At 41.0% G+C, this 24,091-nt stretch overlaps 1 protein-coding gene across 4 annotated transcripts in view; it reads right to left on the bottom strand.

Annotated features, from left to right (window-relative positions):
* Positions 1-24,091, bottom strand: part of cep170aa (centrosomal protein 170Aa) — a 42,703-nt gene that overhangs the window by 5,735 nt on the left and 12,877 nt on the right. For 3 of the 4 annotated variants that reach the window (XM_059358797.1, XM_059358798.1, XM_059358799.1), the window contains exons 4-15: positions 21,255-21,344; positions 19,234-19,312; positions 18,966-19,024; positions 18,618-18,849; positions 16,845-16,982; positions 13,013-13,186; positions 12,258-12,563; positions 6,241-6,603; positions 5,817-6,106; positions 4,000-4,092; positions 3,005-3,122; positions 1,329-2,831 (exon numbers count right to left, since the gene is read on the bottom strand). In XM_059358797.1, coding sequence (XP_059214780.1) covers positions 1,329-2,831; positions 3,005-3,122; positions 4,000-4,092; positions 5,817-6,106; positions 6,241-6,603; positions 12,258-12,563; positions 13,013-13,186; positions 16,845-16,982; positions 18,618-18,849; positions 18,966-19,024; positions 19,234-19,312; positions 21,255-21,344 — 3,445 coding nt within the window. Of the gene's footprint in view, positions 1-1,023; positions 1,075-1,328; positions 2,832-3,004; positions 3,123-3,999; positions 4,093-5,816; positions 6,107-6,240; positions 6,604-12,257; positions 12,564-13,012; positions 13,187-16,844; positions 16,983-18,617; positions 18,850-18,965; positions 19,025-19,233; positions 19,313-21,254; positions 21,345-24,091 lie in introns of all 4 variants that reach the window. The other variant, XM_059358796.1, reaches the window with a different exon arrangement.

The raw sequence follows: 24,091 nt of genomic DNA, 5'->3' as shown, positions 1-24,091 counted from the left end.
AATAAATGAGCATGTGAGAGACATTGTTACTGAGGCAGCCCCTAGCCAATCCTGCTTTGATCCGTAAGGCATTTGATCACGGAGGATCTTTTGGATAATGGACTTAAACAAATGAAGATAAACTTCATTTTACAAAGATAAAAAAGATAAACCCTCTACAATGTACTGTACATCTTCCTGGAACTGAAATAACAATTAGGGCTGTGGAGCATAAAGGTTGGTGAAGCGAAGCATTTTTCCTGTATCTTAGTTTGTTAAGCTGTTAATGGACAGAAACAGGTATGCTGTTTTTGCAATGATAAAACCACACTGAAAACAACAGAAACAGCAGCAACAAAACATTCTACTTGAGTTTATCTAAAAGCAGCCAACACAAGCATCAACAACCTCCAGAAACCCTTGACAGAGCCATGGATATGTTAAGCTACTTCAAAATGGTCACACACATCAGCTGCATTAATGTAGCTGCACCATGATGAGACGACGCAATGCTCTATCAGTCTCTCAAGGGTAAAAATGGGACAAAGTGGAAATGTCATGAATAAAATCTCCACAGGGTGGAGCACTATTCCAAAACCATTTGCACAATGGTTTTGAGCTGTTGTACCGTAAATGTAAAACATTTTGAGTGTGATCAGAGCATTTAGGTCTTCATCACAGCAACACTTGATGAATGTCGGGGGAGACACAGAGTTAAACACATATGCTAGAGCTGGGTCAGAGTACTTTAAAGTGTCTTTATATGATGTACTTACACTACAAACTAGACTTTTAAATGTGCATGTTGCAAAGTATTTCAAACTAACTTATAATTAATTTGGAAAGTTTAAATCTGTAAAAGGTTAAATATCAAAGTGTGTATGTTTCTTTAAAGATTACTTTAAACGAATTAACAGAATTGAGCAGTTTCTATTGCTGTGACCCAGATCTGACCCAGATCTGACACAAACACACACACACACACACACACACACACACACACACACACTGTCTAATCAAGACTCTACAGCTCTGGTACAGTACCCATCTGCTCGTCCTCTGCATCACCGCCCTCAGGTTCGGGCTGAGAGCTCTCTGGATGATGACAACCAACGCACAAGTTTGTCACAACACAGTGGAAATGTTTACACACACTGACACATAATGAAGGAATGCAATGGTGTGGACTTTGTGGACTTGTTCCTTACGATACATATTATTCTGTAAAGAACCATTCTATTAGAACTGACAAAAATAACTAATAAACAAAACCTTGATGGACTATTTTAAATTCCCCCCAACAAAAAACAAAACAAAACAAAAGACCAGAAGTGAGACACCGAGCTCACCTGTTGGCGAGCAGTAGCCAGATGTAGTGGTCTTGGTCTTGGTCTCATTCAGTTTGGACACGCTGTTGGCCCTCATCCTGGGTGTCAGCCTGTTCTCTGTTGGTGTTGATGAGCGCAGGCCCAGACGCAGAGCAGTCTCCGCTGACAGGCGGGGTGAAGAGGTGGAGCTCCGTGTCACTGTACACTCTGAGTCACTGCGGGCGGAGATGGAGCCCAGGCGGGTCCTACGCGGCTGAGCCAGCATGTCCAGTCGTGACAAACCCTTTCGACCAGATGGCGGTTTAGAGGTGGAGCTGGTGGTGGACACCTCAGAAGCCACAGATACCCTGTCTGCATCAGCTAGATCTGTGTCAGAGGTATCCCCTAGCCGGGCGCGGCGGAGAAGGGAGGCTCTTGTGGGCCGCGGCTGAGGTAGTGAGGCCTGCTTGCTCAGGGAGGCGGTTGTGGCTGCCTGGAGAGTGCTCCTGGTTTTGGATCCACTGGTTGAGGTTTTAGCAGATCTATCGAGTGCTGAGCGCCCCATAGGTCCAGAGTAGGTCTCCTGGTCTGAGGAGAGGATGTCAGAGATGGGGAAGGAGGAAGTCTGGTCATCATCAGTGAGATCCAGAGAGGGCTGGCGTCCTCTGGAGGATGGCTGAACAGAGCGCCGTGCATCATTCCGACTTGTCGTTTCCACAGTTCTTGTTTTAGTCTTCCTCTCCAAGCGGTCACGGGCACTCGCGTTAGTGACGCTGGTCTTAGAAGCCGTGCTCATGTTGCTTTTCTCCCGGTGCATGCTGCTGAAGGAACGTCTTTTCTGTTCGCCACCAGCTTTCCTCTCTGCCTCTACAGCCACATGACTAGCTGTGCTGGCCGTGTCGACATCTGACTCGGGAGAGATAGAGTCAGTCCGAGGGGGGATACCAGTTTTACTACTCTTCTGGTCTAGTTTGTTTTCATCTCTTAGTTTGGCCTCCAGGAAGGCCATGACAGCTTCAGTGTCCTTCAGTAGCGTAGCAGTATCCATGCTGCCCACAGAGTCACTGCGTTCGCGCCCATTGCTGCCTCTGTTGATGCGTGGGATGAGCTCTGCAGGGACATTAGCGCTGGGCTTCTCAATCGTGAAGCTGCCCTGTCGCACTAGAGGCTTCCCAGACTTATCTCCTCCTTCTCCTGATCCTCCTCCTCCTTTCCTCTCCTCTGACCTCTTCCTCCGCTCAGTGCTGCCAGAGGACCGGACAGGAGCCTTGGATGGAGAGGATGTAGAGCTTGGTTTCCTTTTACTGGTCATCTCGCCGTCCCTCATGGGAGTCGGGGACTCCCCGTCTCCCTTGTTCTCTTTTTCCTGGGGTTCAGTGTCCTGTTTCTCCCCAATCTCAGACCTCAGTCCAAGAGCTTTGGTGGTGGATTTAGCCCGAGAGTCATCCACAGGAAGCTGGGGCAGAGTCCTGCGCTTACGGTCGGTCAGACTGGAGGAAGATTCGCCTCTGCTGAGGGACGCACCGGACTCAAAGGCATCAGTTACTAAAGAAAAAAGGACAAACTCTCTTAACTAAGATGCAAGATTTGTTTGTACATAAATTAAAATAACACATTAAAGGTATTTCAAATACTGCTTTATACATACTTTGTATTTAAAAACCCAGAATTTACTCCAGCTCATTATTGAATTCTCTCAGAGTCAAGGGATTGTGTACCTCTCTCTTTGTGGAGGAAGGTGGCTGTTTCTGCTCCTGAGCCCTCTGGATCTGTCCTGGTGTGATTGGCAGCTAGACTGGCCCACTGAGAGACCCAACTCGAGTCGCCGGGAAGAGCCTGAGGGGACATAAGAGGGGGGTTGGCAAGAGAGTAGGACACAAGAGAGAGAAAAAAAAAGAGCAGTTGAGTCAGTAAATGGTGGCACAAAATATGCAGAGTAGATCATAATTATGTATTTGTTCTCGTGAATGTATGTATCTATCTGAAATGTAATACATAAGGACGGTAATGATTCAGTTTGAGAGAACAAAGGACATGGTATTAAGACAAATTCCTGTATTTGTACTTTACTTAGAAATACCTTTAATTTGAGGCTGCTTGTATGCCTACATCCAACACACAAACACCACTGTCATCTTACAGTAAGTTTAGGTTTAAAAGTTGAACAATTGCTCCCCATTTTACTCAAGACATCCATCTACTTTTAAATGACATAAAAGACCTGATAGATAATGGTCATACACACTGTCCCCTCCCCTCCTATGAAATTGCCTGGAGGGCTGTGTGTGTCTCTCCACATCTTAGTATGATCTAGGTCAGTCACTGGGAGGATGAGCCTACTCCCATGGACAAGCTGGGGGATTTGAGCGGTCAAGCCATGGGAGTAACTGTGACTCACTTTTTGAACCTCAGCCACAACTCTGCTGTAACTCTGCTATACTACACTCATCTGAGAGGTATAATGAAACATTCAGAGTCAGAGGTCAAAGCTTTTACCCAATCAAATTTAAATTAACAAACAATAAGTCACCATGGGCATAATCCTTAATGTAGTAATTGGGTAAACGTATGAGGAGCGGTAGAGAGAGAGAGAGAGAGAGAGAGAGAGAGAGAGAGAGAGAGAGAGAGAGACAGAGAGAGTAGAATAAGGAATTAAAACAACATAAAAAAAACAATACAAAGAAAATGGTGCTGTTCAAGTGAAGTTTTCTACCTCTTTCCCCGTCTCTCCTGTCTCCTTTCCTTTTCCTTCTCCCTTCAGGTCTGAAAGAATAGAGGAGTCCTGGTTCTGCTGCACACCAAACACCTACAAATATATATATATGCATGCAGATGTTATGGCATTATGTACTGTCACACTTCCCGCTTTTCCCGCTTGCTCTTTATTCTATATGCATCCTAAACATGTCAGTACTGGAGAACATTTTGTCATGAAAATGAAATACCCTCATAAGACATAAACACTATGGTAATATTATTCTAGTTCTCCTGATGAATAAAAGTGAACTGAACAGACAGAAGAAGATGCTGTTGAATTAAAGCACCGATCTGCACTTGATGGCTGAGTACCATGGCAACAAACAGAAATCACACACACACACACACAGTTTACAAAAGGGAGAGAAAACGAGAGCGGACAGACTGTGAGCAGTATGCCAATTAGTGTGTCAGTTAATTACAGGAATTAGCATAACAACACTTCCAGTTTTCAATGTAATGCACTCAGACTATCACTGACTAGAAATATACCCCGCTAATTATAATGCTCCTCTCAAGATAACACCTGTATACAACACTTAAAGGGAAATGTGCCACTTTAAGATGTCATTTAGTAAAGTTTCAATTATGTCTATGTCATCAACCTTTATTTACAACAAATTAAATTCCTAAAAATAAGTCCCGACTTCAAAATCTGGTAGGTTGCAATTAAAAAGCCAAGTGAACTTCTGCCTGTAAAGGTGAAGAAATCTGTGCTTTTACTGTACCTATTTCAAAGGAAATCTTTTTATTTCTATTTTACTTGTAATGGTGGTCCAATGAAATGCTGGTTTCTCACCTTGAAACTAACATTAAACCATCCCTCTCTTGCTTTGCCCCTTTCATATTTGTTTCCTGTGACCATAAAAGACAGCGTTGCCACAGGACAGGGGCGGCAGCAAGAAGCAGATGATGGTTTTTCAGGCTCCCCGGAGCATCGTTTAATAAAACAGGGCAGTGCTTGATGGAGCAAGTCTCCACGGGCTATTACAGAAGCATTAGGTTTACCAGTGGGACAGAGAGGATGGAGTGGTGGTCAAGTGAGGCAACTGAACGGTGATAGCTTTGTTTTAGTGGCAACAACACAAACCAGTCTCAAAGGAACTTGCTAGCTCTAAAAATGCCAACGCAGCAGGTAATAAAGAGGCGATTAACCTTGCTCTGGTCTGTTTGGTCTTGGTCAAATTCTTCTCTTTAGAGTTACTGCAGACTAACTTTAAGTTATGCTCTTGCCATTCTACTTTTATGGTCACAAATAAGCAAAGGAGGCACTAAGGAAGAGGTTTATGTTTTCACATGTTTTCTTGGGAGTTTAAGTGATTTGAACCTAAAGGCCTTACAGTAAAAAAGAAATAATGGTACAACAGCAACACTGAAAAAGAAAACAGGGCTGTTGCCACAAGGATACAGTACAATACAGTACTGTGTTGTGTTCTACAAAAATGTGTGTAGCTGTTCACATTTTTTTGGAATGAGCTTCAAAGGGAATTGTATTTTGTGGCGGTATTATTTAGTGTTACAAATTGGTGGTGCTGTTTCAGGCATAAATTCATCATAAAATCTCGCCTTTCTAGGGCAACATTAAAAAGAGAAAATCCCTCTGTTTGTCAGGTGTGAAAAAGAAATCTTCCCATCTTTTAATAATTTCTGTAAAGTGTTAAAAACCAACTCCACAGGTTGGAATCAAGACAAATGATTGTAATGGTTGCAGTAAACATACACAAATGTTCCTACATGGAGCAGGTAGATGCTAAAATCTTTGAACATTCCTACCTTGTCTATCATGCGCCTGGCCTCCTCTTCTTCTGCATTCCTGTTCTCCAGTTCGATAGTGTAGGTCCCTTTATCGCTGTGGTCGTCCTCTGCCTCACCTCCAGCAGTTCCAGCTCCTCTCCCCAGGACTGAGGCGTCCTCGCTGGGGCTGGTGGGGCTGCCTGTAGCCAGCCCGGTACTGGCTGAGCTGCGGCCGATACTTGGGTCCTCTGACCTCTGTTTGAGAAGGACACGGGCAGCCGTAGGGGCACCTGCTGTCACTGTAGCTGGTATCGGAGCTGGGACCTTACCTACGGGTAACAAAGGGGAGAGCAAAGATAAAGCCATTACAAAAACATTGATGTACATATGTGACAACTTAAGAGATAAGAGATTTATTGCAACTTCTGCAGATTAACACTGAAGTTTTGTTTAGTTTTCTCACCTGAGTCTGAGGCTGTAGTAGCAGAAGTTGAAATGCTGAACACCTTGGGGTGAGATGGAGGCTGCGGACACAGTCCCTCCCCGCCTGCTCCTACCCCCAGCAGGGGTGCAGTCTGGGAAAATGAATACGACCGGCGCTTACGAGGGTTTTCTTCGTCATAGAACTCGATCATGAAGGCAGTGCGGCTGCCACTTGATCTGGACCCACTCACTGTTATGTTTCCCCCTCCTGCTCCTCCGGCTCCTCCTCCCACGTGGCCGTGTGCTGCTTTCAGGCGTTCCTCGAGGGCGTGGCGGCGGTTGGCGAAACGTAGGCCCAGCCCATTCTCTGAGTCACTCTGGGTGCCATCTTCATGCTTGCTGCCTGTGAAGACACAAAATAGTACTAGAGTTATTACCATTCTTACCTTTCAACAACAAGAAATGCTTGGTGGGAGTTATATACTAGTTTTCTATAACAGGAAACCACATAACACTATTAATATGTCTTATAATTACAATTTACAAAAAAATACATCTGTTGCTTACCTGAGATAGGTTTGAATTAAACAATTTTTGTATTTACAACTGCTAACTTGTACTGTAACCCAGTTGCATATTATGATAATCTGTAGGATATTACGTTAACTAACATTCTTAAATCCATATCATAACATACTCAGCAGTAACATAGCAACATACCAAGCTGTTGTGCATCCATAAAGACAAAACACAGTATTGTAGAGTATTGTGTAATGTGCAGTAAAACAATGTGTCTGGCTGTTCAGATATCTACTTGAATTAAGCAAACCAAGAAGAGGAAGACAAAAAAATCCCATATTGACCACAGCACAAAACCACATCTTTCCAAAAGTACATCCAATGAGAACACAAATCAAATGTTTGCTAACCATTACAGCCTGGGAAAACTATAAACTTTCAGCTGTGGCCTGACTCCAATCATTCAAGCATCAAAAGAGACCCCCCATTCACAATGCTGGGTTCACCTACCACATTACTGCTATTTCTAAATTATGATCAGTCTGGGTCAAATCAGCATGTCCTCTCAGTTTTGTGCGAAGGCAGACAGTGTGCCACGCTAATCCAGACATGCCACCCACACGGTTCATGGCCCTGCCTACTGCCAGTGAGAGAGAGCAGCAAGGGGGAGGGGAGGAGGAGAACATGCAGGGGAAACAGGGTGGGAAGCTGGATAACAGTGTGTGTGTGGGGGAGAGAAAGGGCTTCAGGGATGGAGGAGGAGGGGAGGAAGAGTGGGAAAGAAAAGGGGAGGCTGAACTGGGAAGGAGGATGGGGAAAAGAGGAAAGCGGAGGGTGGATGGGGAAGGAGAGGAACTGGATTAAGTGGAATACAAGAAAAGGCCAAACAGAGAGAGAGAGAGTGGGAATGCTTAACTATAGGAGGCCCACAATAGAGTATATTACCACTAGAGTTGATAGCCAATCACACAATTAGCCAGTCAGTTAATGAGCCAACAGTCAGACATTGAGAGATAGGAGGGGAGGAAACAGCACATGACTGTTGTTGAGGATGACCATCAAAAAACATTTCACACACCACTCTTATAACATATTGCACAGGCTCAAATCCTGGCAACTGCAAAAATCTTTTTGTTTTTTCATGCTTTCTAACAACTAATAAGTGCAAAACAGAAGCTACGGTATGAAAATAAAACCATACTATAGCATCTATCCATAATATAGAGTCAACATACTGTCTGTCACAGTTGACCAGAATAATTATTAAATTAAATAATTTCTTAATATCCTATAGTGTAAGTTTATATGCTCACAAAATGTAACATTCATACGTTGTCACATTTTCACTAAAGTTAATTTATAACCAAGTGGTGATGTTCCAAGCAGTTTTCACTATAGCCTCTCTGTGCAAGAGATAAATCACATACTAGAGGTTTGACTGCCCCTCCATGAGGAAACAGGACAAAGTGCTTCCATGGCTGAGTGGAATATAGTGGTTTGCCCGGGGAACTGTCCACACACTGTGACTTTGAATCAGTCTGATGCCTTGATGTCTTTCTCTCTAAATTTATCTTTATTGTGATCTGCACTCAATGTCAAATGAAGGACAATACTGTATGAAAACTGTGTAGATACTGGAATTTGGAAAATGGCAACAACAATTGGTACCATTAGTCTAAGAGACTAATGGTAGAGAGATGTATCAGGGGGCGCTCCACTTATTTTATACATAAGGATCAGTTTACTTTTCATGGTCAAGTACTAGAGCTGTACCAAATGTCCTTTTTTTCTGAGTTTTTTTCAATGAAGCTTTGCAAATATGGTAAGTTTTATAACGTCTTGACATCTTTCTACAAACAATGTTCCTATGATAGTAATGATGTCTTGATTGAGCACAGAGTGCCAATATACCATATGATCTTGTTCTTGTAATGGTTTAAGTCATTTATTATAATAGAAAAAGAGCTGAAATATCCCTTTTGCTATGTTGGTTATAAAAATGTAATTTATGGTGCTGTTAGATGCTTGGATTACATGAGCATGCTTCTTTTCCCTTTTTTTTTTTGACTGCAATAAAAATTAAAAAAATATTGTGAGTTGTGAGTAATATCCATCTCTTTTCAATTAACACTGGAGTTATTGGACATGTTTCGATCCCAAAAGCCAGAAACAGTTAAAATAATGGTGAAGCCTAATCTTTTTTTTGCAACTGTGCAGCTCTCTAATGTTGATTTGATTTGTTAGTTTTGAACTATTCGGTACAGCCCCAAGTAGTCCTACTCTGTAGCTCTGGAGGAGCTTTATCAAGTCCAAGAAAACAACCCTGATGGTGTCATGGTGATGTCACCAGGGGTTATCTCTATCTTACAACAGAAAGCCTGTGTTATGTATGAAGTCTGTGTAGTTTGAAAGAGTCTCACAAGCATTATGGGAATTGTAGGATCAAATATTTTTAGAACTTATTTCCATACTGGGGAACACATGTCAAGATACCTGCCCTCACCAGTCTCCCAGCTTTATTGTAGTACAATATTAAATTGCTTGGGTATTCCTTAAAGTACTGCTTCTTCATTGGTGTATCACATATAGCGCCTCCAGCCTAGTGGCCTCGGGCATATTACTGCACCTCATTTGTCACATTTCCCCATCCACTTTCTCCATCTTTCCTGTCTTTTATCACTCTTTGAAATTTAATATAGCATACATTTCATTAAGAAGAAGAAAAAAACAGCATACATGGAATGAGAAAGAAAAGGAGTAGAGCATTATAGTAGCTTGAGCAGATCAGCAGATAAGCTGACAGAGAGGCAGGTCTTTCATGCCGTGTACCCGGACAAAGAGGCTGTTGGCAGAGCCAGAGGAGAACAGAGGATTCTGTGAAAGTCCTGCGCTTTGCCCCACTCGCCCCACCATGACTCACAGGGGAACTGGACTCTGTCTCCGCCGCACACACATTCATGCACAATTCAGCACCTGACACAAGGATGCACTTACTTTACATGGATGCACAACCACTGACAAACAAATATGCAAGCCCATTGTTGCCCAGTACTTTGTGCTGTATGTGCTCATACATGACAGTACCATATGCATACACAGCATTGAAGTTCAGCCTTTGTGCATCTGTTAAGCTAACTACTACTGTAAATTAATATCAATGCACTCAGCATGAATCAAAATTGTATAAAATATCTTGCAATCTCAATAGCATTTGAAATCACACATTTATATCCTTACACTGATCAAAATTACATTTAACTGGCAAGGAAAATGCACACATTTTTAGATGTTACAATAAAACAAACAGGACAGTAATATTCTAACACTGATACAGATAACAGACAAAACATGCATAAAGATTTACCCTCTACATTGCTCCTTACAGCAAGAAGAGGAAGACTCACCTTGAATCTCACAAATCAAAAGCTTTGGTTCAGTTGCCTCCTGTCAATTTCCTTGCCAAACCTCAGCCTCTCTCTGCCTAGTACCTCTTAGACACACCCAAAGCAACATCACACATGGCTCTTCTCACACATGCTACACTGCTTGTCTGCAGATCAGTGCTGAGCATGCCTCAAACACACACATGCAGCAAACACAGACACGACGGATTTCAGCTGCGCAAATCCACATGCAAGCAGCACATGCTTCACACGCGCCCTCCGTCAGCACTGAGATGCGTTTCTCGCACATGCTCCTGCAGCCTTCACACACCCTCACACAGACACAAAGAGATGTTCGCTGCTAGTTTTTGCCATTTGCAAATGTATGTCTGTATTGTCCCTTTCCCTGACATCACATGCATTGCTGTTACTATAACAACTATCTGCCAGAAACCGCTCTCTCCTCCTTTCACTGCCTCCCTTCACGCTTTCTCTGCAGTCCAGGCAACAAGCCTCTCTCTCTCTCTCTCTCTCTCTCCTCCCTGCCTTCCTTTGTCCAATCACCTTTGCCGTTATTGATGCAAATGCTGCTCTCAGCGTAACACTGAGGTTCTTCACACCTTCTCCCCGCTGTACCTGTTTTTGCACACCTCACATTTCCAGCCGGCATCAGTCGACAGCTTTCCCTCCAGCTGTCCACCTGCCCTCTATCCATCCCATTTTGTCCTCTCCCTCCCTATTTTCCACTCCATCATCTTTTCACTCTTTCTTTTCCCTGTGTTTTGTAGTTATTCTTGATTTTCCTCACTTAACTCATGTCACAACCACAGTACATTTCTTGCTCTTGTCTAATTTTCCCTCTTTCTTCAGGTACTGAAATACCAAGGGCCAACTCATCAAGTATCAATCAGCCACACCTTCAATCAGAAAAACTGCAGTATACTATCTAGCAGTCAGTTTGACAGTTAGCAACACAATCATCGATCAGGTGAGCCTCTCTGTCAGCCAGTTGACCATGCATGTAGCATTAACTCCATCTAATGAATTAGCTTCCCTGCCTTCCTCTCCTACTTTACAGATTTCCATTTTCATCAGCTCCTGCTTGCTGGTCCATCCCCCACACATGTCAACAACATCATAAATTGGCCTCCATTTAATTAACTCAGGACCAGCATGTAGTCTACCATAGCCTAGCTTAGCACCAAACTTAAGCTGTCTTTCCTGGCAGCACAAAGCCTAGCATAGCCTTGTCTAGTCTGGCCCATTCTCACAAACCCCCTGGCAGCAGGAGCCTACTCAGCAGTTGGCTGCTTGCAGGTAAAGGGAACAAAGAAATGCAGAGAAGCATGAAATAAAAAAAGGCATAGCAATTTAAAACCTTACCCCAAGGATGGATAGCAACAAGCCCACAGAGGCAAACAGAGAAGATTTAGATGTCCACACTGACAAAGCAAAATAAAAATAAAAAATAAAATAAAAAATGATGGGGGAACGTTACTCATGCTAAGCCTTGTCATTGGATGTCGGAGCAGCAGATAGGGGTTTAAATGTTTCTGTCTGCTAGCTGCTAATCCCCTGGCTTGGTTACCACTGCCAACAACCCTTGCTCCGAACAAAGAATAACCTAGTGTTCACATAGTATTGGAAGAGAGACAAATGGAAATTGAGACGGTATGAATAACAATTGTTTGGGAGAGAAAGGAAAGATGAAGAACCGATCAAGAAAGAATCTTAGACTTTAAAAAAGAAGTGGTCATAGGCTCCTTGTCTGAAAAGTGAAGACAATACTTAGGTGCCTTAAACCTGCATTATTTCTAATGGCCAGCAGGGGGCACGCCTACTGGTCTATGACAAAATGACTGTACTTAATGTTAACTGATTAATTAATCCAGTTAACATTTCCCCAATGGGTTTATGGTTTGAACTCTAAGCTAGTTAGCATGTTAATTTTGTAAATGTTGATCCCACAGACGATAAAGCAATGTATGCTTTAGGGCGGGTCTACATGTTCACAAACTTCACAAACTAATAGGTAACAGCTCATTGGCTATGTCCACTTCTTTTATACAGAATTTGGGAAAAGGTAGACAATCACAATACAATAAAACTTTTACACAATCAACATATAGAACTTTTAACAGAAAACAGCGTCCACCTTTTAGCCTTTTGAGATGAACTGGCACGTCGCTCTTGATGCTCTTGCTGTCATCCTCCGTTGATTCGCTGCGCACCAGAGTGGGATCATTCTGAGCCAGCCAATCAGCCACCTTGCTCTCCGACGCCATCATAGCAGCTTGGAGTGTGCTCAAGTCCCTCCCTCCTGCTCCTCCACTTCCAGCTCCACTCTTCTTGGAGCGAGATCTGTGGTGGTCGGATGTGAACTTTGACACATGGTCTTTAATGGTGACTTTCCCAGGAGAAGTGTTGTCAAACTCTATGGTGAAGGAGGCGTGACCTTGAGCTGTGGAGCAGACATAGCAGTTTTGTTTATGTGTCAGTCAGTGTCAGTCAGTCAGTACATAAAACGGTGCTTTGATTTATTGGTATCATGGAAGTATACAGTTCATGGATACTTTTCCATCAAATCAGCTGATGGCTTCTATTGCAGAATGATTGCTACTCTGTTCTAGACAAACAATGGGCACTCCCTGTTTTCTGTTGTAAATAATGTCTCTTTATGCCATTAAGGTTTCTAACACATTTCTCACAAAGGCCGACTTGATAGGACTCAAATCTGTGCAATTCTTTTACTGTAAATATACAAACTGGATTATGTCACGAATCAAATGACTGTAACAGTGGTTTACTATCTTTAATTATGAATTACAAAGGCCTTTAATTCCCTTTAACCCTAAAAAAGTTAGTTTTTTTATTTACCATGAATCAGAATAAATTACATTTATACTTTACCTCCTGCAGCAGTTTGAGCATTGGCGCCCTCTGTGTCCTTGGTGGGAATCTCATGGATGCCGTTATTGGCCAAGTGACCCTCCTTGGTAGGCATCTCAAAGTAACTAGAATCGTGGGCAGATGCATGAAGGCCGTCCTCTTTAGTTTTCTCCCCTCGACGGGCCTCTTTGCTATCTGAGGTTGGAAAACATATAAAGGTGTTACTAAGGTTAATTATTTCAGTTTGGAACAGGTTATACATGAGGTATAATCTCTAACCTATGAGATGTCACATAAACACTAGATAGATAGATAGATAGATAGATAGATAGATAGATAGATAGATAGATAGATAGATAGATAGACAGACAGACAGACAGACAGACAGATAGATAGATAGATAGAGCAGTGGAGTTGATGAGGTTCCAGTCTGTCACAGCTTCCATCTGAACCTTGAGCATTTATTAGTTTAATAACACAACACCACAATCCTTCAATGTCAGTGAGAGATGAAGACTGGGATTCATTATCAAAAGTAAGAAGTTAAAAGGTCAAGCTTGTCCCACAATGCACCAATTCAATTATGGCCCTCTCATCAGCAAGTGTGTCTCATCATTTGTCAGAATTACTGTCTCCGTCTGGGGGAGAATGCAGTCCTATAAACTACAAATATTACAAAGACATGCGCACATAGGTCTATCTCTGTCCCTGTGGTTCACTCCCTGTCTCTTATATAGACATAAACACAGACACACACAAGTTGTGCACATCAGTCAGGACGAGAAGTGCTGGTATAGCACTATAAAACCTGCTTTGGGGCACTCACAATATGGAGCACTTATTTTCTCATCTGTTCCTATTAACAAACAGAGCCTCTGTGGGATCTGAATATGATAAATGATACTTTCAGAAATTAGAAGGGCCATCTGTTTCATGTTGGGGAGCAAATGTAGTAACATATGGCAATTGGTAAAAAGAAACAAGATACAGAAACAGACTTTGCAGAATTTAATTACTAATAAAAGAGTGAGTATACTTTTCATAAATAGTTTATTCTATACATATGATTGTGCTAAAAAGGTTTATTTTCCACTTCAAAACTAAAGTACTAAAATGTATCTTTGGACTCATCTCTAAAATAAGATCAGCTGCTGCCAGCATAAGCTGCTCTGCACGTTTGGGAAGATTTGCAACATGGATTTAAATTGAGTGCAAATATTAGTAAACAAATATGCTGAATGATGCTGAAGATCCAGTGACAACCGAGAAAGTTACATCACGCAAACAAGACTGAGAAGTTTAAAATAAACATGTAAATGCACACAAAATTACAGTAAGAAGTGCATCTCCATTTTTTCCTTTCTTTAAATTATGAAGAACTGGCTCAACTTCCTACATCTCACATATGTAATACGTGCAAATAAGTGTGAATGCTATCAGAGCTTCCACTGACGTCACCATAAATCACATGACTTGTCTGGAAAGCACCTAGTACTTTTTTGGGAAGTTAAGAGTTTTATGAATGAGTTTAATGTAATTCATGTAAAGTCCATACAGTTTATACTAATGCTGACAGTGCCGCAGCTGCAGGATTTATTTATTTGTTGGCTTATCATAAACATGTAAACCATAGGCTTTACAAAATCAGCTTTTCCTTAAACTCTACTGCATGCAAAGATTATAGCTGACAACAGACACAGCATTACAGATTAATGATACCCTGGAATATATGGGCATTCAACAGACTTACAAAAGGTATCTCCCATTAGTAACACAGGATAGACTGAAAACAATAGTAGCACAACTGTTTATAACCTGCAATGCGACTGACTTCTCATTTCAAAATCTAATGTACTTAAGAGCTAGTGATAGTTAACTGACCAAATAGTTCTAAAAAGAGCCACAGGTAATAAATTAGATCACACTAATAAAAAGTTGATTCAAATTGACAGCCCTTTACCGGCTCCATTAGACAAAGTATATGGATTTGAGAGCAATACTTACCGGAGAATTAGAGAGTGGTTAGCTAATGATCGCTGCAGTACAGGGTGAGAGAGTAGTCTGTTTCATGAGTGTGTTTGTGTGTGTTGGGAGGAACGGGGGAGCTGGTGCAATGGCGTAACCCAATCGGCTTGAGTGACAATACACAAGGAAGGGGGTAGGGGGCTCTGACAACACAGCCTATTCACTAGGAAGGAGAAAAGGACACACACTAAACTTAACTGACATTCACATGCATACAAACAAAAACGCTTCCTCTCTAAAATCTCTCTTTCACTTCCCCTTTTCTGCTATATCTGATGTTAACCGTTTATTAGAACAGATATAGAGGTCGTGCTCACACTTTTTTATAGATATGTACACTGATAAGATCTTCTTTTGATGCCGAGATCCATGTAACCTACATAAATATCCTGTGCAACACCCCCTGGGGAGCATGCTGCTTCACACAACAAATCCAACATCAAAAACATCCATTCAGCACTCAGTCAAAAGTCCAAGAGGTCAAAATGCCTTCCACTCACCCTCTTCCATGACTGAAGTAGCCAATCCCATTCGCTTGACTTTTTGTAAAGCTTTTAGGGTTTTAAATCACCCTACCACACTCGCAAAGATTTACATCAAAATTTAAAAAAAAGTCTCTTCTAATCTCATTGTAAAAGCAAAATACTCTGCATTGTTTAACACAAAAATATTACTAACTGATTGGTAAAAGCTGATAAACAAAGTATTCCTTTTTAGGCTGGTGAAGACGCTCCCAGACTATCCATCCAGATGTGGCGAGAGATTTGAGGGCGCTTCAGTCTGCTCCAATGTTTGTGTATGATTAACCTCCCCCCGCTCCTTCTGACTACACTGGTCCACACTAAACCAGCCTGGCACAGACTGATTTTGTATCGCTGAGCTGTTTCACTATTGGTGTAGCCTCTAATCCTGTTACTCTGACTATCCAGCAGCAGTTAACTGGATCCCCCCAGTCCAACAGTCATGATACACACACATATTGTAGTCCAACAGACGTACATGGAGGCTCTGAAAAAAAGCCTTTGTGTGCAGATGAACATACATTGTTACACACACACACAAACACACAGTCTGGCTGGCCATTACCCCTTCACACAGAACAAATAAATGGAGCTAGAGGGCATGAAGATGAAGCTACTGTTTCACCACAGAGATAAAGTAATCTGCAATGTGTGACTCAATTTCGCATTGAATTTCATCTGTGGGTCATAAATACCATACTGTTTGCAGCATACAGTAATATATATTGTCTGTACGATAAAGAAAACATTTTTGCTGCAAGTACACATAGAAAGACATGGTAGAATTTGGAACTCTTTAGACAAACTACAGCAAATATGGTTGGCATGTTAAATGTGTTTTTGTACTGCTTCATCAAAGCATTCAATAATATTTAAGACTTCAGTATTACTTCAATTTCTGCATGAAATCTGTAGCTTGTGGCCACTATCATGCAATAGAAAATACACAAAATTGTTATTCATATAGAACCCGTATCATTTTTGCAGCATTTATGTATTTACAACACTTATTTTCTACTTTATGGAAGTTTAAAACTCTTCATGTCCTGGAAAAAGCAGCTCTACGACCTTAACTTCAAGCCAAAACAACTCAGAACGTATGGTGAAATGTGACCAATACAGAGACATCATTTGACAGCCTAGCTTTTTTCCATTTCCTCCACTGATGTTTGGAGAATATGATATCTGTCCACTTCAAACATTTAAACCAGTGTTCATCATTTTCTGCACTGCATATTTATATTATAATGATGAGGAGATGACATGTGCGATAGTAGTTACAAGTTCAAAATTGAAAAACCTCCTACCTGAAATAGAGCCATCGTGTTTTTTGTTGGATGACTTGCTTTCCTGCTTAAAGGAGTTCTCATCGTCTGCGTCCCCATCCCCCCACCAAGACGGCTGGCCATACAGTGGGGTCCCACGGGGCAGCGCTGTAACATCCCCTGAGACAGATGCAGACATGTTTTAATGTAGCTTAAACTGCAGTCCATCATGTTTACGTAGTATGTTTATTATGTACTTTACATATTCTGATGCTGTTAACATAAGCTCTTGGTTGTTTCAGGCTGACACAAAGTGAACCCAGCTGCTCTTTGTGTATGTGTGTGTTGGTGCATTAATTCCCCTCTGGTCGGGTCTCGCACCACTGACCTATTTTCAGAACTTTAGACAGCAGGATGGACACACACACGTGCACACTCTCTCTCTCTCTCAGACACACGCAGTTCAAATAAAAGAGGTACTTTCCGTTTCCCTCTCTGTCTCTATTGGAATGATAGCTGGCATGGGATGAGCATCCTGCGGTAACTTCTTTTGTTATATCGGCCATAACAGTAGAAAAGTGACAGGAAACACAGTTGAGAAAGAGAGAGAGAGGGCAAAGCCATGCAACAAAGGTCTCCAGCCGGATTTTAATCAGCGATGTTGAGGCTTTTATTGCAGTACCGAAGGAAGTCGCCTCAACGCTAACTGCTCTATCCTCCTCCTTAACCTTTTTCTTTAAGCACCCCTTATCCACAGCTATGTAAGTTTAATCACAGTATGCAGATAATTATAGATGCTGTGTGCCAAGTAAGAAGGGGCCTTCTATATAAAAGCTACTGAATGTATACTCACTATGTGGTATAATATCTGGGTGAGGCTTGGTATTATAGTAGTAACACTGCAGAATAACATCCACTGAGCCACAGAGAGGGTGTCATTAAAAAACACGAGCAGCAGATGGGGAGACATGCAACACCGTATGTGCATATTTGCCTGTTTTTGGTCAAAATGTGCAAATGTACGTGTGTGTGCCTGTGAATGTTACTGTATTTTAAGAAAAGTAGCAATGGCATATGGGTCTGCATTATGCAGGAACTCTGACCCTGTTACTGCTTAATCTGTGCAATAACACAAGCCCCATGTGGCCTTATTTCAACATCTGGAGCTTAACCAGGACCCCTGCTAGGACCCCAGCCTGGTCAATCAACTGAATTATAAGGGACACCCTGAAAACTAAACCGACTTTATGTAGAAACACAGTTGCTGCATGTTGGTGTGGTGGTTCAAGCCCTTTCCCTTGTGACCATGTCTACCCCCTACTGGCCTGAAATAAAACCCCACCACACTTAATACTCTGCAGACAAGTTTGTTTTGCTAGACAAGAAATCTCCCCAAAATGCTTGAACACAGCTTAAAAGAACATATGATGTAACTTGGAATTTTGTGGGTTGCACAAGTGTGGACCATGAGACCCCAGTTCTCTTGGGGTTATAGAAAGTAACAATACATCAACAGTCTGTGAAGTTGAGTTGAAATGTTTACAACTTACAACAGTTATAGGACATTGTTTTAAATACATTCCAAAGGTTGAAATACACATAATCAGGGGGTACTGGGTTTTTAAAATGACAAATGAGTGGCCCTTTGATAGCAGTCAATACAGCTAAATTTTAAGGGAAGAATGTAAACAGTAGACTAAACACGGTAAACTGCCTTAATTCCAGTGCGCAACAGACACCAAAAAGTAAAAATATTTCTGAAACAGCTTCAAATGTTTTTAACTGTCACAATTTCCAATATGATCCTTCTCTCACCTCCTATCCTCTCCTCCGCTTTGTGAGTATCCACAGGTTTAGCTGTTGGCTCTTTGGAAGAAGAAACCCCGTCTTTTACTCTACTCTCCCCTGGCCTTGGGGTGCTGCCACTGGGAGACCTGAGCGTCTTTGTAGGGGTCTTAGTGGGGGACTTGCTTGTGGTTGTAGTGGTAGTGGTTTCACCGTTGGATGGCTTCTTGCTGAGTTGGAGGCCGCTGGTGAACTTTTCATGCTTAAGGGAGGCAGAGTAAAGAAAAGATAGTTGAAGATTTTAGTGTGTATCATGGTGAACACTGATATTGACATCATGTGTTAGAGCACTGGTTGGGGTGTATGTTTGTGTATTACCTTTAGAGCCTCTTCAGGCACAGTGAGCTCTCCTCTCACCACCGTGAACAGGTTGGTATGTGAGACAGAAAGGTTAAGGAACGCTAGGCACAATAACACAATTATGATGCAAATACTGTATATTTTATACCATTAACTACTGCAAGCTGTTACTTCTATTGGCATCTTGGTAAGAAACATAATAATATTATCTGAGCTTGCCTTGAACAATGCTTGGCAGCTTTGACATGTGGTTTGGAATAATGAACCCAGCAGCGTGAAAGGATATCATATCCAAACCTCAGCTTGTCCTCTAACTTCAGAGTGATGTACATCTGCTCCTGGATGCGGACATCATTTACAAAGGTCTGCAGGGGAAAGGAAAAGACAAGGGAAAAAAACCCAAGATGCTAATTTAAATAAAATGCTACAATAAAGAAGATATCACCACAGTTGGCTGCATCTGTGCTTCCAAGTGGAAATTATGGTTGCAGCTAACAATTATATTCATCATTGATTCATCTGCCAGTAGTTTTCTCAGTTCATTCAGGAAATTGTAAGGCCAGTTTCAACAGTTTTCCGGAAAGACATTTTAAACATGCTTTGTTCGTTCCAGAAGCTAGAACAAGTGGCCATTTTTTCTTAAGAATGACCAAAATAATTAATGGTTTTATCAACAAACATGTGGATTATTTTTTTGGTGATTCATGGAAATACCAACTCTTGTTGTCAGATGTTTGTTTTTTTCTGGTTTTAGCGTTTTTAAATCTATAACAGTCAGGAGAGAAACTTGCCAGACAAACACGTGGCTACATGTGAGATTAATTTTACTGCGAGATCCTAATATAAATGGTGAACAGTTGAATCAGCTGATCCTGGTATCTTTTATAAGAAATAAGTCAGTCAGGACTAAAGGCCTGAGCATGACAAAGCACTTCTTTCCCTCACTATTTTCGTTCCCTTCTCTTTCGTCTTTCTTCCACTCCCACTCCCCCACTCACTCTACTATGCAGCTCTGAGATGGATCATGTTTCACTGAGCTGCAAATGAAATTCTATCATACTTGCACTGCTGTTGTAATAAAACATTCCTGTCTGCTCTCTAGTGAGATGAGTTCATGACAGCTTTACAAACCAGCAATGAAACACCTCCAGTGAGGCAGTAAATGGCGACACTGTCCAAACACAGCTTTTTATTCACCACTGTGGCAAATCTCTTATTTATCCACTGACTCAGCAGGAGAAAACTTCCTCTGAATTCAGCCAAAGAAGCTGGATGGTTAATGACACAGCAGGAAGTGGCTCTGACTCCGGCTTCCTGTCGGAGCGCTGGAGAGGATATGAGGGACGTTCTGCATATGCGTCCAATCTGGTGGCCTATGACTGAGTGTTAATCACAACACATGACTAACGGGGTAACTGTAAACGAGTTTTACTGAGCTACAATGTTAAAGAGAGAAGTAAAGTGTATCTAAACACAAAGGTAATTTGTATTTCTAAAGGTTATGATGCAGTATTTCCCTTAAACTTACAGATAAATGTTTGGATCATACATACATCATGTACAGTAACTAAATGTATAATACGTTTTGCAATCTAAGACTATCATCTAGGCTGCTTAATTTATCACCTTTAGTCAGTGATTTACTATATTTTCCAAAATACTTTTAACAGCCAAAAGCCAACTGAAAACTCCTAAACAAATATTCAAAATTTTGGTAAACTATATTCAACTGTTTGTAGTCAATCTGCAAATCAAATTGTGGCACAATAATCGCTTTATTTTGATTATCTTGTTTACATTATCGTTGGAAACCAAAATCAGAATTGAAAATAAAAATTGATTAACTGTCAGACCCCATTGTGACTATCAGTTAAAATTCCATTATAGGAATTATAATCAATATTTGGATCATAGATTGTGCCCTAAAGTTGTGATTTGCATAATTGGATTAGATTTCTAATGACCTTTACCCTGATACAAATCTTCATTAAAAGGGAGATTGATTAGCCGCGGTAAACTAAAAGGTGCCTAAAAAACAAGTTAGCCTTTAACCCTTCAGGACCTCAGTTTCTACCTTGAATGACTTTTTTTTTTCCATTTTCCTCTTTCTTCGCAGTCCCTATTCATCTCCCTCTAAACCCTGTTGCTCAGCTGATTAGACTCATTCTGTTATCTCTCCCCATCCCTCATCCATCATGTGACCCTCTTCTATCCTCTATTATTTTCTGTCCTGTCTTTGTTGTCTCTTGTCCTTTTATTTTTGTCCTAACCTTTCTCTGTTTTGCATATTTCTATCTGTGCACTCACCCCATTCAGGCTGCCGAGGTCCTTGACCTTGTGCTCGTCTGTCCCAGCCTCATAGTTGATGACTGCATGCTGCTTATCCACGCTGCGGGACTTCAAACACAAACAAGCACAAACAAGGAGCATTAGCCCAATGTTGACAGTTGCGAAACTAATGTGGTTATCTGATTATGAGTATCACATGTCATTGGTCCATATTGCTTAACAAACAATTCTTTAATAAATAAAGATAATTATCAGAGTAATTCTTCCTCCAGTGCTGTATCCAGAGGACAGAGTTTAAAAAATGACTGTGAGCGCAGATCGAGCTGCAATACGTCTTTGTGCAGTTATGAGCATTCAATGCCAAGTATGCATTTCTGATAGTGAGCCTCAGTGTTACAATGTATGATATGTACTATAATTTCAACTTGAAGCAGGTATTTCAATGTCTCTGACACTGCACAAAATATAGTGAAACCTTCACAGTTGCACACAAACACACAAAAGAAGAACAGCAGAGCAATGAGGACTGGAGGTGAACGTATTGATTTTATGTGCTGTTCAGATATAAGGGTATCAGCTGTATCAGCAGCAAAAACACTGCAACCTTCTGCGTGCTGAAAAAAAGATGATGTGAGCCTCACAAATATATTGTGGTATTTGGCAAATATCCTTCTCATGCATCAATGTCACAGAATTCCAAAACATATCTAGAAGTATGTATTGACAGTGACTGATGAGCAAATTTGCTGCTGTCTCCAAAGGTCTGTTAGAATGTCCTTTAGATAAGCTTCAACAATAAAATAAAATAAACAAAGTGACACCTTGTTCCGAATCTGTTTTCGTTAGCAGATCCCATTTTAATTTGATTGTTTTTTAGTGATTCAAATGTCTGTTTGTGTGTGTGTGTGTGTAAGCCTTTATTTTTTACCGATATGTGAGTATGTATGAACATAAGTCAATCTCACAAATCCATTAACTGTGCTGAAGTGCCGTGCAACTGAGCCACTTTGTCTCACTAATAAATCACACACTTTTAACAACATAGGAGTGAAAATTAAAACCAGAAGTAATTTTTCACAATGAGGTTCAGGCAAAATTAGATTGATGCTGATTCTCGCAGCACAATCTGATATAAAATCTTACAAAGAAATGTTCTATAACCCAACTGGACTGTACACTAATGCTGAAATAAACCTAAAGAAAACTACTGAAGTGTTGCTGAAGTAAAGCCAAGGGAAGCAACTCCAGAGAGCCAAGCATCAAAGAGATTACCTTAGTGAGATTAGGCTGGATCAAACAGGATAGAAACCAACTGAGCTGCCTGTTGTACCTCACACCGCAGGATAGAGCAGACTCATGCTGTTACAGACATACTGCTGACCAACTGAATACATGCAGGCACAACTTAGAATACAGATGTGGAGTAGCTCAACATTGCTAAAAAGTGAGTGTCAGCAAAGTTAACACACCTGAAGTGAAAACCAAGTGTTGAAAATAAGCAGATACAGAAAACTTTCTGAAAATGTGCTTGCAGAAGTTAACACATATTAATCTTGTGCAGAAAAAAAGTATGGTGAAAAATTATACCATGAAGAGGAAGAGATAAAGACACAAGGCAAAACAAGACAACATACAAACACGTATACACACTGAGGACGAGTTGAACTAGGAGCCGGAGGTTATAAGTCTCATAGAGGAAAAGAGCTCTAATAGCATCACTACAATTCAGCCTGACATCATTGAGTGTTCCTGTATTTGTTACATTCCTTCCCCTTTGGATTAATAAATAGTGTAAGAATTTCATCTGATCACAAGGTCAGAGCTTGTAGTAAGCAACAGTGTGATAATTCTCTGTCATACAGTCATTTGAAGTTTGATATTGTGTTTGTGAATGTGTGTGTTTTATTTGGAGCATGACACAAGAAGCCCTTAGCCATGTGATGAGGCCTTGGCTTGTTAAAGCAGTCACATGGAGGACCACTGTAAGCAGCTCCACGAACTGGCACGCAAACACACATATACACAAAGCCAAAAAATGTCCACAATTTGGAAGATTTCCCTTATCTTTCTATCCATCCAGAGAAATCACAAGGACAGAACTACAAGAACGCACACATATACTCATACATGCAGGAGCAGCAGACCCTCAGGTCAACACATACATGTTAGAGAAAGTGTTTGAAAGAAAAAACGGTTTTGTTACAACTCTACATGCTTCAGTAAATTGCCTTTATTACTTCTCTCTTTAAGTTTCTTTTAACAAAGAACAGGACTGTGAGAGGATTTAGGCCAATGGTGAAACTAATGAAAACTCAGTAATCAGCACTGAAGGGTCAACTTCAGCCACTGTTAAATGTCTTTATAAAAAAGTAGTATTTCTCAATTGAGTCTGAAAGTTCAGTCTTGGCCTTGGAACCATTATTTAACAAAACTAACTAAGAAAGGTCTACAAAAACAACACAATATGCGTTGTATATGTGTATATATATAGTGTAAATGTGAACATTTACAATTATACAAGATTGTGTGATATGATCAAAAGCTCCAGAACCGGGAAGCATTTTTCAAGTTTTATGTACAGTAGTGTTCAAAATAACAGCAGTCCAATGTGACTAACCAGATTAATCCAGGTTTTTAGTATATTTTTTATTGCTACATGGCAAACAAGGTACCAGTAGGTGCAGTAGATTCTCAGAAAACCAACAAGACCCAGCATTCGTGATATTCATGCTCCTAAGGCTGTGCAGTTGGGCAATTAGTTGAAAGGGGTTTGTTAAAAAAAATAGCAGTGTCTGCCGTTGCTCTACAAACTGAAAATTATTTTGTACAAAATATAAAAATACAAAAATCAAAAT

The sequence above is a fragment of the Centropristis striata genome, chromosome 20 (assembly GCF_030273125.1).
Source record: "Centropristis striata isolate RG_2023a ecotype Rhode Island chromosome 20, C.striata_1.0, whole genome shotgun sequence".
NCBI lineage: Eukaryota > Metazoa > Chordata > Actinopteri > Perciformes > Serranidae > Centropristis > Centropristis striata.
Note: the sequence above shows the minus strand (reverse complement) of the source record. Positions and strands in the feature narration are given on the sequence as shown.